The sequence below is a fragment of the Leiobunum rupestre genome, chromosome 5 (genome assembly GCF_980474605.1).
Source record: "Leiobunum rupestre chromosome 5, qqLeiRupe1.1.hap1, whole genome shotgun sequence".
Lineage (NCBI taxonomy): Eukaryota > Metazoa > Arthropoda > Arachnida > Opiliones > Sclerosomatidae > Leiobunum > Leiobunum rupestre.
Window position 1 is genome coordinate 72,401,554 of NC_143388.1, and position 18,889 is coordinate 72,420,442.

Sequence of the window (18,889 nt, forward strand, 5' to 3'; positions counted from 1 at the left end):
GACAAAAATGACACTAAAGTATTAGAAGACCTTTTGCTTAAAACCGATCTTTTTGAAGAATATTCTACGTTGAAAAACATTGCGACTGAAATAGTACCGAGCGACCGAGTGAACGTCTACGACTCCAAAACAATAAGAGTTCGTATAATGCGTGATATGGATGGGAAAAGTGCTAACTGTTTTAATATCCAATGAGAATGTAGAAATCGACTCTTCAAAGGCTGTTGATATCCGCTCAAGCCAACGAAGTTGATTTATCAGAAATATTTAAGTACGAACTATGTAACCACCCGGCTTCTTTATTTGACGATAAGGGATATACGCGTTCAGCTGCTAAAAGCACGCTAGCAGATTCATTATGGGAGATAGAGAAGCGCGATAAAGTGGAAACCACTGAAAACGCCAAATACGTACTAGATGGAGGAAGTTTACTTCACAAATTACCGTGGCTTAGAGGAAAAACGTATTTGGATATAATAAAGTTGTACGTTGACTACGTTAAGAAGAACAACTCGTGTATTGTGGTTTTTGACGGTTACGAGTCTGGCCCATCAACGAAAGATCACGTCCACGAACAACGAAAACACTAAGCCCCAGGTATTCGAGTTTCGTACGAGTTGGTTAAAAATTGTAATATTAGAGGATGAATTTCTAAATAATGACGAAAATAAACAGCTTTTCATCACTCATCACAATGCAGTTTCTGACACCAACTAGGATATAGTCATGGCTGCTATTCAGCAATCGCAGCAACAGGTTACGGAACTAATCGGTGTAGATACCGACCTTCTGATACTACTTCTTGAGCGTACAATTGAAAAAAGCAAAGATATACATTTTAGAAGTAAATCAAAAAGTCAAGCTAAGAAAAACAAAGTTTTCAGTATCAGAAGTTTACTGGAAAAGTAAGGTAAAGAAATTTACCCTAATATACTCGGATGTGATACAACTTCTAGATTTTATGGCGTCGGAAAAGCACTTCGTTTAAAGTTACTAAGAAAAAGTAAGATATTCCGAGAACGCGCTTCAATTTTCCGTGCACTGAAACGAAAACACGAAAACAAGGCGATATAAAATTAGGTGTTGAAAAATGTATGTTAGAGGTCTATTGTGGTCGAATGAACGAAGAAATTCATAAACTAAGGTTTAGAATTTTCACAGAAAAGGTTGGAAAATCGAAAAAAGAAATAAACGCTTAATCCTTGCCTCCTACATTAAATGCGGTAACGTATCATAGCTTCCGAGTTTACTTACAAGTCCAGTATTGGCTGGGAAATACGTTAAACCCTTTAGAATGGGGCTGGAAACTTGTAAATGATGTATTAACGCCAATAAAATCGAACGAATCGATGGCTCCAAGCTACCTCTTAAATATCATTCGATGCGGCTGTAAAACTGACTGTTCGAATAACAAAAGTTCATGTAGAAAAAACAATTTGGAGTGTAATTTGGCATGCACCAATTGTAACAATATGTGTAAAAACTCCCCAATGGTCGACATGTTTGCTGAATAAATATTTTTTGACTTAATCAATAAACGTTTCCCTAAGAAATCGATTTTTTCATCATTAAATACGGATAGATTTGTATTTCTAAAAAAATATTAAGAGTCGCCCAACTTGTTTACGGCTAAACGTAGCGATATTTACTAAATAACCTTAATTATAGATAGGAACGTGAGCATTCCAAAAATGTATTTGGGTATCAAATAAGTTACACAGAACTTGAGCTACAAGGGAATAAGTACTTTTACCACCAAAAAGGGGCAAAAGGGGGAAATAAACAAGATAGAGCGGCAAACTTTTTTTTATTGAAATCAGCGAATTTTTTTCATCTAGAACCTAAAATAAAAAATGATCTTGCAATTTGTTCTCGGTCAAACCTTATATCGATTCTACTATATTTTGAGTTTTCGCTATCCCTTCTAAATACGGAACAACGAGTGTTTAGACCTTTTTTGAGAGGGGTTCATTATTGTTATATTTAAATGACCCTCTCCACTGTGGGGGAGTTCCAAGACTGACACTCACGAGTTTTCTATTCTAGCCCGAAATAATGGGATGGGTACCCTAAAACCTAACCCAATGAACGTTTGGGCAATGGGGAAATAAATAGGCCGTTTAGATGTTAAAATTTGATATCGCTCATTTTGATCGGTGGCGCCATGTGGTGTGCCAGATCTGTGACTTTTGGTTAAGGAGGGGCCTTTAAATTATAATCGTGATTTCATAGTGATTCAACTAATTTCATTTAGTTTGTACACTTAACTTCAAGATTGATTAACCCCTCGGTACACCACTCCTATCAGAGTGCTTCTTGTTGAGGTTCGCGGTAATAGTTTGTGTAGGGAGCTGGTGGCATATAGGGCTTGCCACCATCCTCCTACGCATTGTTACCCGGCCACCTGAATGAGGGGCTTTAAAAGTTGCTTGATGACTTAAGCCTAAGGTGGTGCCTTGGATATTAGCTAAGCTGATTATTATTATTATTATTTTCACAAAATGTTTACCTTCATTCGGAAACGGAAACTAATGGGTGATTCTTATTCCTACTTATCCCGTAATGACTTAACCCCAATTAGCGTGAGGACTCTATTTCAAAGCCAAGGAAGAACTATACTTGATGATAAATGGGGATATCGAACACTCGGTGATTCGCCTTTGTAGGAGCTAAAACCTAACCAAGCCTCTTTGACTTAGGCAATTCTTCCCACTGCGGCTTTCCTGTCTTCTAGTGCCATTGTGGCTTTACCAAATGTAATGAGTGCAACTTAGGGTGGGTGCAAGGGTTTTTCGGGGTGCAAAGTTTTATTTAGTTAATAACATAGCGCAAAGTCTTAAAGGGTGGGGTCCACCACCAATCAAAGCTTTGCCACTGGTTAAGACCTATATGGTGTCTTTATAGTGTCCGTCGTTGAATAAGCTATTGCGTTTAATGATTACATTGCCTCTGCTGTTCAACCTCAGCCCCTTATCTCTACTCTATCTCGTTCTCCTACAAGTTGTTACTATTAAGAGCATAGGTCAAGCAAGTTTTAAAACCCTTAGTTGTGAAAAACCGGATTATGTTTTATATCCAGAGTAATAACAATAATAAGGATATAATAAAGGATATATTTAAAATATTTCTGCGGAAAAGGATAGATACGTAAAAGTCTAGAATGAAACAAAGCAACACGTGAATAGGTCTTTGACATGAAAAGAGGAACGGGATTTTATCATAGGCTAAAGTGTAAAATAAACTGTAGATATCCAAAGAGTGTAAATTAATTAATAAATTGATCTTCTTTTGATTCAATGAATAGGTTTTTTCGATACTTTTGATTGTTACATCAGCTTGCAACATTTGGTATTGCGTTTTTCTTGGAAGTTACACCCAGGACGAACTATCGGCATATGTTTTCAAAGCAATAAACTTTGCAAGTATTTTTTAAATTTTACCTACCATAAAGCTGTAATCCCAACATATCGAAATCTTAATAACGATGCAACCGTAATTCACCCGTACACCAGTTGTCCCAATAGACAGAAACTTTAATCGATCGAAACCGTAAAACTGTACAACAGTTATCCCAATCAATCGATAGAAACCTTTAACCGTACAACCGTTATCTTAAATAATCGATTGAAAACGTATAATTGCACCACCGTGATCGCAATGTATAGGAATTAGCAACGTATTGTTTGATTTCGAAAAAAATTACAGAACAGCCCCGATGTTCTTTCGTTTCGTCTATTTTAAAAGAATAAGGCTGCTAAAATGAGAAAAATTTCAATGTGGCAAGTCCGAGTTTTATACATACCCTGTATCCTAAATCAGTTGTTTATGAATAGGTTTTGTTACTGATGTTAATAATGCTATCTCGGAAATATGGCATTCGATCATCGGGAATTCAATTAATGTTTTGGCTGTTGGCCTCAGTTGCGGCAATACTCAGATTTATATCTCTCATTAAACACGAACTAATTGAGGTAAGTTGCAAATATATATATATATATATATATATATATATATATATATATATATATATATATATATATATATATATATATATATATATATATATATATATATATTGATCACATTTCGCTATCTCAGGGTAAACGAAGAAATAGAAATATAGTAGAACAATACTAAAACCGGCGTTATGTAATTGTTTAAGTATTGTGGAAATACATTTGCTTCTTTGTGTTCCGGGGTGAAACGCCAGGTAAAATGAAAAATCGCACAACTTGCACTTCTAACGAACGAATTGAAAGAGTTGCCAGGTATTTTTGATGGTCCATGGCCCAAATGCAAATTCATTCACTATTAAAAACGTTCTTGATAAAAAGGGGGCAAAGTTCCAATTATCACCCATTTATTGAAATAAATGAGAACATTTTATGTCCAGTTTTTAAATATTTTAATTAATTTACTGAATGAATAACTGAAAGTGTTTTTTTTAATAATTTGTCATTTCTATGTAACATTTATCGTGCAGGGGACGGTTTATAGTGTAAAACTGAATTACCTTGAATTATGTCTTCAAGGTCATTCATTTGATTTAGTCACATTAAAACGAATCAGATTATTTTATAATCAAACACTGAATTCATTAACATTCAATCGGGCGGCAAAATGTCTAAACAAACAACCTTAGCTTTAGTATGCTTCTTTCCCATTTACAAGATATTATTCCATTTATTCGCTAATTTTCTCATTTTAGGAAACAAATCTTACCTATTTCCTCTCAATGTGCAATTATTTTTATAACTGCAAACAACAAAATTTTACAACTTTGAAATTGTCATGAAACTTAATTGATAAACGTGTAAGATCTGTAATTATTTCCCTTTTTGGTTTCCCCAGACCGCGTCATTTTGGACAGTTCTTAGCGCCTCCTATCGAAACTGTAGGTTGCGAATAACAATATCAATTTCATGTATCCTACTGAACCACTTTCATTAATATAATATACAATCTGCTTATGTCGTGCGCTATATTTGATTACGGTTCAGTATAAAATCGAAATAAAAAAAACCGGTGAAACATATTTTTCATGCTCCACGTCTTCTAATTACTCTGCAAAAGTTCTTTTCTGTAGGGAACCAGAAAACTTTAATTTAATGCAACTTCTTGGGACAATTCCCAATGCGTAACGTAACGGTTGGGGTACGGTTTATAGAATCTCCACAGGTTGGGGCGCTTGGGATTTGGGAGGGTCCACTTACTCTCTACTCCCGCGTTTAGAAGTTTGAAATCTGGCTAAGGCGCCGAAAGCGTCATCTAACGAATTCTAGTTATTTAATTTTACTGAATGCTTCGGGACTCCAGCCTTGGATGAAAAAAAATTTTATTATTTAATCCTAAAACACCTTATAATTTTCAAAATTGTATTATGTTTTAAGCTTCCTGTTTAAAAATATGATATTATTATTAGGCCTTAGCGTAGATAGAAACGTGGGTCATGGAAGGTTTTCTGAATTTCATATTTAACTAAAGTAAAAATATTGTTTATACTAATTCTTTATTTTTCATATTATTTAATCCTAAAACACCTTATAATTTTAAAAATTGTATTTTGGAATGTGTTTTAAGCTTCCTGTTAAAAATATGATATTATTATTAAGCGTTAGCGTAGATAGGCACGTGTATTTTTTTCTCTCTAATCTTGGTTTTAAATTAATATTTTAAAATATGTAAATTAAATAAAAAACAGGTGAAGCTTTTGTGGTATTTATATTTCAAATTAATTTTTAACCAATTGTATATAAAGTACATTAGTACTCTTTATAATATACAGGTGGCGCAAAGTCTGGAACAGGGTTGGCAGGGAGTAGACAATAAGGGGACCTAATCGCTAGCATGTACGAAGGTACAGGTAGCTCCAACCAGTGTAGATTCTATAAACTGTGGTTGGGATAACGATTATGGTCTAGTTAATATTCCTAACCCTCGCCCAACGATATTAATTCACCAAGGCTGTAGAAATGGCGAGAAAATGCGAGTCGTGTCCTTTAGTGTCTACGGAAAAAGTTCAACTTGAGTCTCGTGATGGTTAGGTCACCACGACTATTGTTACTTTCTCTACTCAAAATATTATGAGCGGTGAATTTAAACAAAATAATACATTTGGCCCATAGATTAATTAAAATTTGATTATTTTTTACTATCTTCCAAGGGTTCAGTCCCTGCATTCATAGCTTCTGGCATCTTGGGCTCGAAAAAGCGAGGGCAAAACAATTTATACACTGAACACTAAATATATCAATTAAAATACTGATAAAAGCGAGGGCCTATGCCTTTTTCTAAGCATTTTCTACGTTTAACTGGCTATTTCCGATTGGACCCTGGTTATTCAACAAAGGTGGGGGGGGGGGGGGATGGAAAATTTTGACTCATCCATGGATTACTTTTTTATGGCTGCTCTTCGCTTACGGTACGGAAACGGATGCTTGGATGGCGCAAGACCCGCACACCCACACATTGGGGGGGGGGGGGGGGGTTGGAAATGGGGTTCTTGTTTAGCGGTGACATTTCTTCTCGTCTTACGGCACGGATGCCCGGATTACGGTATGAAACAGGCCAAACTACAATACGGATGTTCGGATGACGATGGCTTGAGGATGGAAAAGTCATTGCTGTTCCCAGATTCATGGTTAGCGATGATTATTTCGTTTGCGACATGGCGCGAGGGATTAAGTGAGGGTAATTGAATATTCGAGCGCAACTTATCGAGCGTTCTTTTATCATGGCTTCTCTCGCTTTCGGACTGTCAGAATCTTGAATGTTTGGTGCTCGGTTATCCGGTTTTTTTCCGGGAATTGTTCGGCGGGGTTTGAAAAAAAAATTAAATAAAGACCATGCTTTTTGCGGGTTATTGGTTATATTTAGGACTTCGTCTGATCTAGAGTGTCTCGGGTAATTTTAACTTTCGTTTCCAAGTAAAAACTCGTGGTTCACCCTAGACATTGAGTACAAGCGGGGGAGTACGCTGAAGCTGGTAATATCTATCGCCATACTGAGATACGTGGTACGCCTGAAGCCGCGAACATGTAAATGGTTTCATGGGATCACTGTGAGCTAAGGAAATGTCGCATGTTTTGTCTTTTGCCAGCTTGAGAAGGAGAGGGGCGGTTTTACACCACGGTCATATGACTGAGATAAAAACACTTTCACTAGCACTTTATGGCGAGGGATTCAATTTGAGCCTTTCTGAAGGCAGGGATTTAATTTATTCAAGAAAACTGTTTAATTAATTATCCGTATTTTATATTTTTAACCGAGGGTAGTCAAATTTCTTCGATCTGTATAAACTATATTTAATTCGTATTAACGTTAATTTTATATTTAACTATTGTGGAATAACTTTTATTATTTAGGCTTTTGCATTCTAAGACTTTTGATTGATTGAACTCTCGGTATATTAAAGAATAACTATCAGTAAATAGCTAAATTAATACCGTATATACGAGTTCGTTTCAACTCCTCAGTTCTAGTAAATATCAAACAAAAATTTTATATTTTTAGGACGTCATAGACGATGTAGCAAAGTTCGTGCTGAGTTCCAGTGAATACATTTTAATTGTTGCCCTATTTGCCTTATCGTTTAAATCAGATACTTTACCTCGGTATCATCTGGGACACGAAGGCTACATTTCGGAGGAGGTAAGTTGCAACTTATTAGTTTAATTTTTGGTAAAGTATTATAAAGATTTTTCAACTTTAAGTCCGATTGTCTCCCCCCGCATTAGCTGAAAAGGGGTAAATTAATATGAATTTGCTAATTGTTAATTAGTAGAAACTCGTGAAATATTAAAAACCAATGTTGTCAGGACCACAAACATTTTTAGATCATTTTCTCAATTGTGAATAAAGTTGAAATCTCTGAAAAACTAACAAATATTAGGCATTTTTGGTTTTGATCAACAAATTATTAGGAAAAACTTCAGGACAATCAAGAATAAGCAGTTTTGTATAGAGAAATAATCTGATCTTGATCAAGTTTATAGTCCTCCACCTCGAGCAGCTCCTGGTGGGTTCTTTAAATCGATAAAGTAATTTATCCCACTAATATACTTTTATGACACAAACTAAAATTAAATCTTCTATATAAATATTTATATTAAAAAATTGCATTGTGATAATTTGTTAATTTAATTATCTTAAAGTTTAAAGCGCCTAGATAGCGCTCGTATGTAAGAACTATAAAAGCGATGGAAGAGAGGGGGAGTCGGATCGGAACTTTCGGCGGCGGTCCAAAGCGCCCGACAGCCAACCTTACAGTTGGATAATCTTGATATTATTGTTCAGTTGGTTAACGAACTAACGAACTCTGTTGATCCATGGATCCATTTGATGCAAAATAACGCTTCTGCATTTTTAATAAAGTCTAAAATTTAGTTTTAAAACCAATGTTTTTATTACAAAATGAATGGTGAATTGACTTCTTTGAAGCTTCCCAACTCTGTCCACGAAGAAAAGAGCTTGGTTGGGATCCACTGGTCCTTGTATTAAATTCTATACTATTAAACTACTTTTGTCACGTTGACTACATATTTAAAATTACTGGGCCAAATAAACATACTCGATAAACAAAATAAGCCTAAAATAAATCCATCGAAACTTATGCAATTTATTTTAAAATATATTTTATATTTTGTCACAGGAATGTAGCTTTCTTATGGTGTTAATAAAAACTACAACTGTTAATAATATAAGGAAACATAACCACTCAAAACTATCGCAGAATTATTTAATAATTATCTTTCCGTCTCTTAAAGGAGAATGACATTCCTTCTGAAATACAGTGCAACACGTTCTGTTACAAAAATTTCACTGAAACTTGTATGAAGTTGAGAGTTCAGTTGAATGCTCGGTAACATCTTTTACAGACCGTGTATAAACTCAAGACGGTTATCTCAGTTTTATTTATTTTAAAAATTTTAAAATACCAAATCATCCCCTTTCAATATTTCAGTTTTGTTACAAAAAATTATTTATCTTTTAAAGCATCTTTCGCCCGAAGAGGACGCGTCCGTATGTTCAAAGTTAGTCTATCATTGGATGAATGGGTGAGCAATATCTGATTCAAGGTATCAAATACTTAGAACGACAGTCGTAATAGTGCTCGGGGCATCGTTTCTTAGGATATTCTGAGAAGTGAATATTACATATTAGGCGGGAGTTTAATAGCACAGATGTAAGTGGAAGGCTACCGTAGAGTAGAATTTCTACACACTGGTGAAAGAAGTTATTTTCAAAGCAGTGTCGGTGAAAAATCTTTATTTTGTGGTTTCCAAAGACAATACGCTTTGCACAAGTGCAAGCACAAGCTTCAATTTAAGCTTAAATTATGCGTGTAGATCAAATTTATATTTGACTAAAGTAATATAACCACTTGTTAAACACAATTTAAAACGAATTGTTGAGTTAAATCTAAAGCTATAGGTACGATTTTTCGAGAATCCGACATAAACAAAAAAGATCGTGTTTCAGAATTCCAAAGACCAAACCATAGGCTTTATTATACGGGTTATATTATTTGCCCAGTTCGACGAAGAGATGCCCGTTGGTTCACCTTCGGAATTTTATCCCGGTAATTCAACTTAATCAGGTTGTATTATGAGGTTATGCCAGTATTAAAAATTCGTGTCCTACAATAAGTCATATTCCCCCCCCCCCCTGTGTAATGGATTCTATGTTGATTTGTAAACCACTCCTTCCATTGCAGATAATAAGAAGATCTTTAATAATAAGAAAATAAAGAACTTATTCTAAATAAAAATTTACTTACATTTTTATTTCCTTTAACGCAATAACTGAATATAGAAAGTTAGAGGTCGCTCCTGTGCAATAACAGAGGGATAGCTAAGGTGAAAGCAGATATAAATTATGGGCAGCAATCAAATTTTGTTTATCTAACTTTGATTAAATGGCCCTTAACGGTCGAAGGAGTGCTTTACTGGGTGTCGGATCCGGCACTTGTTACCCATAAGGGTGGTGGTGCACTGTGGCATGTTACCCTTGGTCAGATAGTCCTATCCTCCCCTTAGCTACTTCGGTCAGGTTAGTTCAGGGAGTGGGCTAAGGCTACTGGAGGAGGTTCCCGCACTGCCGACGCTCTAGCCAACGCGCACACTAATGAACTCTCCCGGAGGTCGGGTACGGTTAATCATTATCCATGTTTAAATTGATTTTTTTCGAGGGTAAAATTAAACTAAGAAATTTACCGGTTAATATTTCGGAAAAGGATTTAAAAACATGGATTATTCGTGAAATTTAGCTTTTTATCGAAAAAACGTCGTTTTTCCGATTAATTTTAAAAACTTATCAAAAAATTAGTCGGATAACACAGAAATATAAATTACGTGATCAAAACGTACTACGCATAATTTTGAGAGCTTTATCTATTACATAAATGTTAACCATCCCCGACCGCTACCGTTGTCCGCCTTTTGCTACCTTCACTTCGGATCTTTTACTCCCGCTCTATGCCAACTGGAGGTCTATACTTGGCCATCCCGCAACTAAGCGCAAACTGGTGGAAACATCTCATTGCTGCGTTTTCGGAGGGTCCGATGGATTATGTCAGCTGTTGCTCCGGGATGTGGACGCTATTGCGTTGCATTATGAAGAGACTATTGATAATTAGAGTATATTTGAAATCCCAGGATCACCGGAATATAAGCACTGACCCTAATGGCCATCTAAAGTTGAGTAACCCTACCTAAATTATGGACCCACTCGTAGCATAGACTAAGAAATGCTGCTACAAGCACATACTTCTTTTTCCACCTTTCCCTGTCTGAAATGGTCCCATGGAGTGGTTGCTAAAGCCACGCACTAAGTGGATATTCGAGAAAGCCCTAATCACGAGGCCATGCTATGTTTTTAATAAAAAGATTTAGGGTTTTAAAATGTGGAAAACACTCGTGCCAAATGGAAAATATGATTTTCAGAAGGTGTTTCCTAATATAATCTAGGACATTTGATAAGATAATTTAATATTAATACCCATATTCAATTACACATTTTTAAACCAAATCTTGATATGTTGTTAATTGTCCTGCTCAGAGATCCATATGCCAATATTACTTTGAGATTTCTTAACCAATGTTTTTTGTTAAGTGTAGTAAGTAATATCAGGAAACTATACAAAGCGACGAATGCGTCTGGGAAAACGGGTGAACGTTGGATGTAAGAAGTGGCGTCTGTTTTAAAATTCATTAGATTACTGGTGTCGCTAACAATACCTTCCACAAAGTTAATGAAAGAAACTCACCAGATAATGATTTGAAGAAACAGATAATTTTTCTTGTTCTACGATAAAATTATCTATTAAAATGAAATGGTTTGAAACGGAATACAGACTCCGACAAAGCTTAAAATCAACTCGGCGGCGTGTTTAGCTAACCACAGCTTTCAAGGAAATATCGGCTGTAAACCATGGCCATTTCTGTGATACTGATATGGGCCACGTCTTCCTGAGACATTCAAAGTGTATAAATAAAGAGTTTCCTGGTAATATATTTATGATTTAAGCTACTTTAATTTTATGTGGATGATTGGTTTTCTCGATCATCAATTTTTTTACGGTTATAACAACGATACTTTTAATTTTGTTTTGTGTTAATTTTTTTAATTTTTGTTTTGAAAATATTAAGGGTGATTTATCAATATATCAACAAAAGTTTAAAAAAATCTGAGATTTCCAAATGGTGGATTTCGGAACCTACTCATAATAATGAACCATCAAATGCAAAAATGAATTCCGACAGGTAAAGCATTTTTTTAAGCAAATTGTGGTAAGATTGCACATTAAAAGATCGACCTAGTAATTAATGGTCGATTGGCTTTTACGCGTGATTATTAACATCGTGATAATTAAAATAATAAGATTTTATCGAAGGCGAACGAATTTTGATATTATAGTAAATATGGAGCCTGAATGTGACTTCTAATTGAAAAATGGAAAGCAAATTTGACAGAGATATCACCAATTTTCAAAAAAACTCATCACTGTGTTAGCCTATTAGATTGGTTTAAATGCGAATTGAACATGGTCGGTTATACACGTTGAGATGGAAGTCATTTAAACGGACCTTCAAGGGAGGTGTGAGAACTGTGAAATCGATTTAAAAACGTCACCGAAACGTCATCATAGTGGGACTTTGTGAATGCGACGAAGGTAGACCTAATGCCGTATTTTTAAATAGAGTTCAACACCCCGACAAATCTTCCTTGAAAGTACATTTAAGTATTCAGTTGCGCAAGTGATATGAAAATCATTGGAATTCACTAAGGCTGTGCGAGTAGTGGTTTATCGAGTACTCGTAAAAGGTAACATTTTCGTTATTCGAGTAATTGAGTTTTTATCAAAACAATCGGGTACACGTCCTTCAGTATTTATCATTCGGGTAATCGATTAGTTAAGAAATTCACGCGATATCTTGACAATTAATCAAATAATTAAGTCAATTTATTACTTATAAGTAATTATTGTTCAAAGTGATAATCAATATATCACATTATATAAATATATCACATTATAAGAGTAGAAGTGTTCATTGACATTTCAAAGTTCGGATCATGTTCTGATTTTTCCAGATTTTTTATTCATTTCAATTAAATTAAGTTTGACTAGATCACCCTTTGTCACAATTTATCATAAATTTATAATTTGTTTTCCAAATCAACTTCAAGTTATCAATAAAATTAACCAAGTAATAACCACACTATTTTCTGTAAGTTTTTATCATAGTAATTAAGAAGTTTTAGCTTTAAAATTATAAGGTTATTAGGTGTTTAACTTGAAAACTGTTTCGTTTTTCTCAGTCAATTACAAACTTTACAATTACACCCATTAGGCTATTAACTTTTTCACCATACTCAATCGAACTTTCATCAAAGAAGTGCTAAAGTTACTAAGAAAACCTGGGGGTCATTACAAGATTTAAGGGCAAAATCCTGTGAAATTTAAAAAAATTTGGATTTTAAATCGAAGTAGTATTGCAAAAATCAGGAAAATTAGACAGAACAAAACATTTTCCCAAGTTAGTATTTCTTGCTAAATGTTTTGTTGTGTCCGAGAAGACCTAGAATTAACAGGAAAGTCTGATAAATACATTTGTTAATCTAACAAATTTGAGGATTTTCGAAAATAATTGAAAATTTGAAAACGAGATATATCAATAGAAACAACAGAAGAAATCAGGTTTTTGAGAAAATTTGTTTAAAATCAATGAAATTTATATAAAATATTCCAATATTCGATAATCGGGCGTACGTTTTCCTTAACATTAGTTTTGATCCTAGAGTTTGTTCCAACTCTAGAAATATAAGTCAACATAATTTTAGTATTAATCAGAAATAGTGTAAAAGATTAACAACAGAATGGTAGTAGCAGAGATCCTGGCAGTTATAGAGATGCGAAACTCCCTATACCCTAAGAAAACCTTTTTTTTTTTAATTTTTGCCGATCGCAGCGACGCCTGTGCGTGGGAAGTAATCGCAGAGATCCTAGGCTTGAAACGGGCGTTTCCTCCCGGCCGAAGGGCGGCGCTGATGCTTGCATTTTTTGTAAGGTTTTCGACGGAGTTTCGCATCTCTATAACTGCCAGGATCTCTGGTAGTAAGTTTGACCTAAACTATTGCTGCTATCAGATGAAAATTTTCTAGATTAACCTAAACTGGGCGCTATTTACCGACAACAAAGGGCGCACTTGATTTTAGCATTATCACTATCGCTACACGTATTTTCAGCTTACTATATTCTTTTTTTTTAATTGTCTCGTTATTTTACGAAATCCGATATCCATTTATTGCGTTATAGTACAATAACTAAAACCAAATTTGATTTTCGTTTTTAGTGTACCGGAACTTTCAACTTTGTTAAGATTACTTGGGAAGAAGTATTTCTTTTATTATCTCTTTGGTTTATTTATTTTTATAATTTCCGACCTCTTATACACAATTCAAGCCTTCAATATTTTGTAAGTAATTTTTTTATATATTTATTGACACAAGAAAGTAACTATAGTTATTCAACTGAATAAATACGATAGTATTGTATATATTAATACCGTGGACTTTTTAGCCCGACCCCGATAATGGCGATGGAAAATCAACTGCGGGATTGTTTCGGGGTTTTTTTTATTAGTGATTGTAACGTGTGGGACAAATTCAGTCCGCTCGTCCACCTGATTAATCAGGTCGAGGGATGTGTAACGGCCACGCCAAGGGGGGTTACGCGGGGACAGCTAGGGGTGGGGACACCCGTGGCGGAAGTATTCCGACCATCCGTTGCGGGATTGGTGGTCGTTCTCAAACGGCCATCCACAAACTCTGCCTCCCAAACGCTTGGGATTACAGGTGTACGCCACTGCTCCCGGCATTGTTTTGGGGTTGAATCTAAGGAGGTGGAATATGCCTTATATGAAAATAAAATATTCCGATTATTAGTTCTGAAACAAAGTCTTCGTTTTTTAACCGGAAGTATAGGGAATAGATTTTTCGGTACCTTTAAAAAAATTCATCCCAAAAAATTCCATTGAGTTGATTTTTTTGGCAAAGTAACTCAAGTAACATTTGTTTATACTGAAACAATTAAAATTTCTAAATATTTTTCTTAAAATTTTCTAACCCCGTTTTCTACTTAATGTTCCAGGATAACATTACCACGACTTCATCACGGATCTAAATACTTTGCTAAACACGTGCGAAAGCTTTCGAGGAAATTTATGTTAAGATCGTTAATTATCTAACTGAAGTTAGGCCAGAAATGAAACTTTTGAAATTGTTAAAACCTTTAACGTGGTTTAGCAACGACCTGGCAATTAACGGACAATTAACTGAAGCTTTGTAAAGAAAAAGTCCGTCTTTAATTCTGACCAACAAAGACTTTAAACATTTTAAGTAGTCACTTAAATTTTGATAGGATTCTGCTCTGCTACATATGGAGCCATTGTTATGTGGATTCACACTCCTTTTCTCAGTGAGAAGCTGCGCCCACTAAAATTTGACGTTTTTTAGCTCCAGTTCTGAGGGTTCATCACCATTTTATTATCTTTAAGTGTTGGTTGCACGAAATTTTAGCTATGGCTAATTAATGATATATAAGAAAGTGCAAATATTTTATACACTCTCTTTAGAAACGTTTACTGGGCCCCGCCATAATCCTTCAGACAACCAACGAGCAAGCCCTCTACCAAAGAAATTTCATCCCCCCCAAAACCGTTTTTTTTAATCACCCTCCCCGTAGACTGTAAGGTGATGGCGGTCGATTGGGAAGGCGCATTTAAGAGTCTAATTATAGCAAGTACAGAAAATTTCATCAAAAACGTTTTATTTTAAAAATAAGTCAAAATAGTGTAAATCGAGTTATTCGGTATCATTGGCTAATTTTCTGAAATACACCTAGTATTAAATGCAGGTTGATTTAACACCCAGAAAAAATTCTACGCAATAGAAATTGAGATAGGCATACACAAGGCTACGTAGTAGAAAAATTATATGAAACCGAAGGTTCCTCGCCCATAAAAAAGTCTTGTCGCACGCGTCGCGAAGCCCGCGCGTAAAAAAAAACATTTTATTTTGATAATAAGCCTATTATTATGATTAGTTCTACAAGTAACAGAATCACTCCAATTCAGTTCCTTTTACTTAAGGAATAAAACTACAGCTTGGGTTTGCTCGTGCTACGGAGGAGAAAATTATCCCAAAATTAGTTCACTTAGGCTTGGAAATTTTTTCGACAGTAACATTTTTGGAAAGAGAGCTTCCAGGGCTTCAAAACAAGCCCTCATTAATTCGATTTTATTAATATCGACTTTTTGTGCAACCAACATTTTAAAATGATAATTTTATTTTAACAATATCACCTTAAGATGATAATTATACTTAAATAATATTATCTTAAAATTATAATTTTATTTAAACAATATTACCTTAAAATGATAATTTCATTTTAACAATATTATCTTCAAATAGAAATTTAATTGAAATGACGTACACTAAATACAACAATAATATGAAGTGTTATACTTTTCAGTTTAATAACTGATTTTGTGGAAAACAACGACCCAATTTGGAAAGGAATTTTCTACACTATTATCTATTTTGTGATTGAGTTAACCCAAACCATAACTTATGAAGTGCACTCAAGAAGGATGCTGAATGTTAAAATTCATCTGAAAACTACACTGACAGCAGCTTTGTATAAAAAAGTGGGTAATTTAGCAAAACGCTTATTCCATCATCATAGCAGCATGCTACGAAACATTTTCAAGCGATACAGATTTCGTTTTAAAAATCGTTGCTAACCCTGACACTAGCTTTGACTTCTTAAAAAAGATAACATATTATTTTTATTAATTATTATTTGCCTTATTAGACTATTTCGTAGAAATTTTGAAAAACGTCTGTATTCTTTTTCGATATAAATCTAATTCTTCTTTCTAACACTTATGGAATCCATCCATTTTAATTTTAAGTTGATTTGATAGATTTTATGGTTACATTGGCAATCCTGTTTCTCGGTTACAGGTAACAACGACTCCTTATTTAACCGAAATCTGAGCTTGAAAGATATTGCACACGCGGAAATTTGATTAAGAATTTGAACCAATTTCAAGACCGCCTTTAACCCAATGAAGTTAAAGAAATTAGGAACGTATTTTCAAACTCTTGTAGTGGGCGTTGATTGCCAATCAACAGATGTCCAGACTCTCAGGTCATAACTGGACTCTTCTCACTGCTCTAGACACGTAAAAATCCCAATTTAAATAATGTATCAGTACCAATATTAAAAATTCATTAAGAGGTCCTGATTCTAATTTTCGATGGCCCTGAAATTACCTTATATATGTAAAATAACTATAATTAGCTCTCGAAAAGAATTGGTTTTGGCGAACGTGAAGACAATAATGAACGCGTAATAGTTTATATCCGTTTCTGGATGCCAAACATAAAATTAACTAAGCTTTGAAAAATAAATCTCTAATCTGCTATGGCGAACTTTTTTGCTAAGTGAAAAATTGTTCGTTTGTGATCGAACTGACGTAATTTGTAGGTTTACAAGTTTGCTCTACAATTTGCTCATTTAAAATATGTATCTAGCCCCTATCATTCATAACATAAATTTAAAAGAAACTTGAAAACGTTTTCGAGTTTTCTTCATTTTTCGATTTTAAACGTTCCCCACTTAATATGCATACCACTGAAAACTTAAATATTAAATCTCAAATAGTTTTTGAGAAAAAAGCCTTGTCATAGCAAATATAGCAACCCTGTAATACTCTTTTGTGAGCGGGTTAGGTTTCCTACTCATTGATTTTTCCCTGCTGTTTTGATTGGCATAACTCTTTAGGGCTTTTACTCCGCCGAAATTTCCTACCTCATTATCTTTAAATTTCTAATGAACTCTGATGCACGGTAAGATAACTCGGGCCTATAAAATATTTTCTTTCGCTAAACAAGAGGTGGGAAAGTTTTGCATATGTATTATCCTTTAACCTAAATGCATTCTTCTAGATATTATTGTATTTTTAGGCCCTTAGATTATCCTGCTCAGCCAAATGCAAATTTTCCAGTGGTTCTCTGCTGAATCTTGTTTCCGTGGATGTTCAACGTGTCGCAAACGCATTTTCACAATTGCAATATATAGCATCACTTCCTATTCAAGTTGCGCTGATCTCTTACTTCACTTATCTGTTCATGGGAGTTTCCGGGTTGTACGGAATGTGTTTCACCTTCGTTGCCTTTATCATCGTTTGCATTTTGATGAAATTGAAGAAGAGATTTGAAGTATGTATTTATGCGCCATTTTCTAACGATTATCGCACACAAGACAGCAACTGGATAAAAACTTCGTTATATTTCCACATTTTCTCAAGTTAGTTGGTTTTTGCGATGATTTAACAGTTTTGGAGAGGCCCAGCCTTTCACCATCATAAATGGAATTCGTGTGTACTATTTGTGTGGCCTCAATAAGAGTCACGGTCATCAAGCAAAAAACAAAAAATCCAAGGTTGTAGAAGCCTAATTTGTTTTTGTAACAAGAATAAGGCATTTGAAAAGCGATACGGCCAATGGCCAAGCGGCAAAATCACCGATCTAGAAAATATTATCTAATACCATTAAGGCGGATGGCTAACTAATATCATCAATAATGCAGGGGGAAATCAACAATAATCATAATGTTTAATGACCAGGTTGTGTCTTCACTGATGCGGAGCAAGCATTATTATACTCAGTAATTGTTCTGGACATGCTTACGCTGATGACGGCTTGCGTTAGGAGTCATCTGAAATGTATAGTCATAAGCCAGAACTAATTGGAGATATTTGTAATTCAGTTAATCGAAATCATTGATTAATCCTCATTACAAACGAAAAGAGCTCTAAACATCGAAAATTCTTGTTAACAAGTTTATTACAATGTAGCCACATGGATTAATGGATTTATATACCCCCGTACCGTAAAAATACATACCGGGGGTGACAATGTAGCCACAATGACTTAGAATAACAGCAGTATACAAAAGCCCGCAACAAATATGAACCTTACATCCGTTCCCATTCCTTACAGCAATGATACGCGTCAATGTATATCAAGCTGTTTTTCCGGTTTTAGTATTACTTATATATGTTCATTTGCAGCTTCGTTTTATAAACATCGTAGATCAGAGAGTGACGAAAATGAACGAAATACTGAACGGAATCAAAGTCTTGAAACTCTACGGATGGGACATGTCTTTCGAGAAGCAAATTAACCATTTGAAATCGCAAGAAAATATCATTCTACGAAAAATAGCGATATTAAGCACCTTTACAACAACAATTGCGTTTGCCCTAGCATTCCCGGTATAAAAAAATATTTATATTATTGTCATTTTGAATTTGATTAC

At 34.7% G+C, this 18,889-nt stretch overlaps 1 protein-coding gene across 1 annotated transcript in view; it reads left to right on the forward strand.

Moving 5' to 3' along the window:
- The first annotated feature begins 726 nt into the window (after positions 1–726).
- LOC149945817 (ATP-binding cassette sub-family C member 1-like) overlaps positions 727–18,889 on the forward strand; it is a 53,631-nt gene continuing 35,468 nt past the window's right edge. Inside the window, exons 1-4 of the mRNA XM_090176724.1 lie at positions 727–756; positions 7,513–7,650; positions 17,533–17,787; positions 18,642–18,845. Coding sequence (XP_090032850.1) covers positions 727–756; positions 7,513–7,650; positions 17,533–17,787; positions 18,642–18,845 — 627 coding nt within the window. The remainder of the gene's footprint in view (positions 757–7,512; positions 7,651–17,532; positions 17,788–18,641; positions 18,846–18,889) is intronic.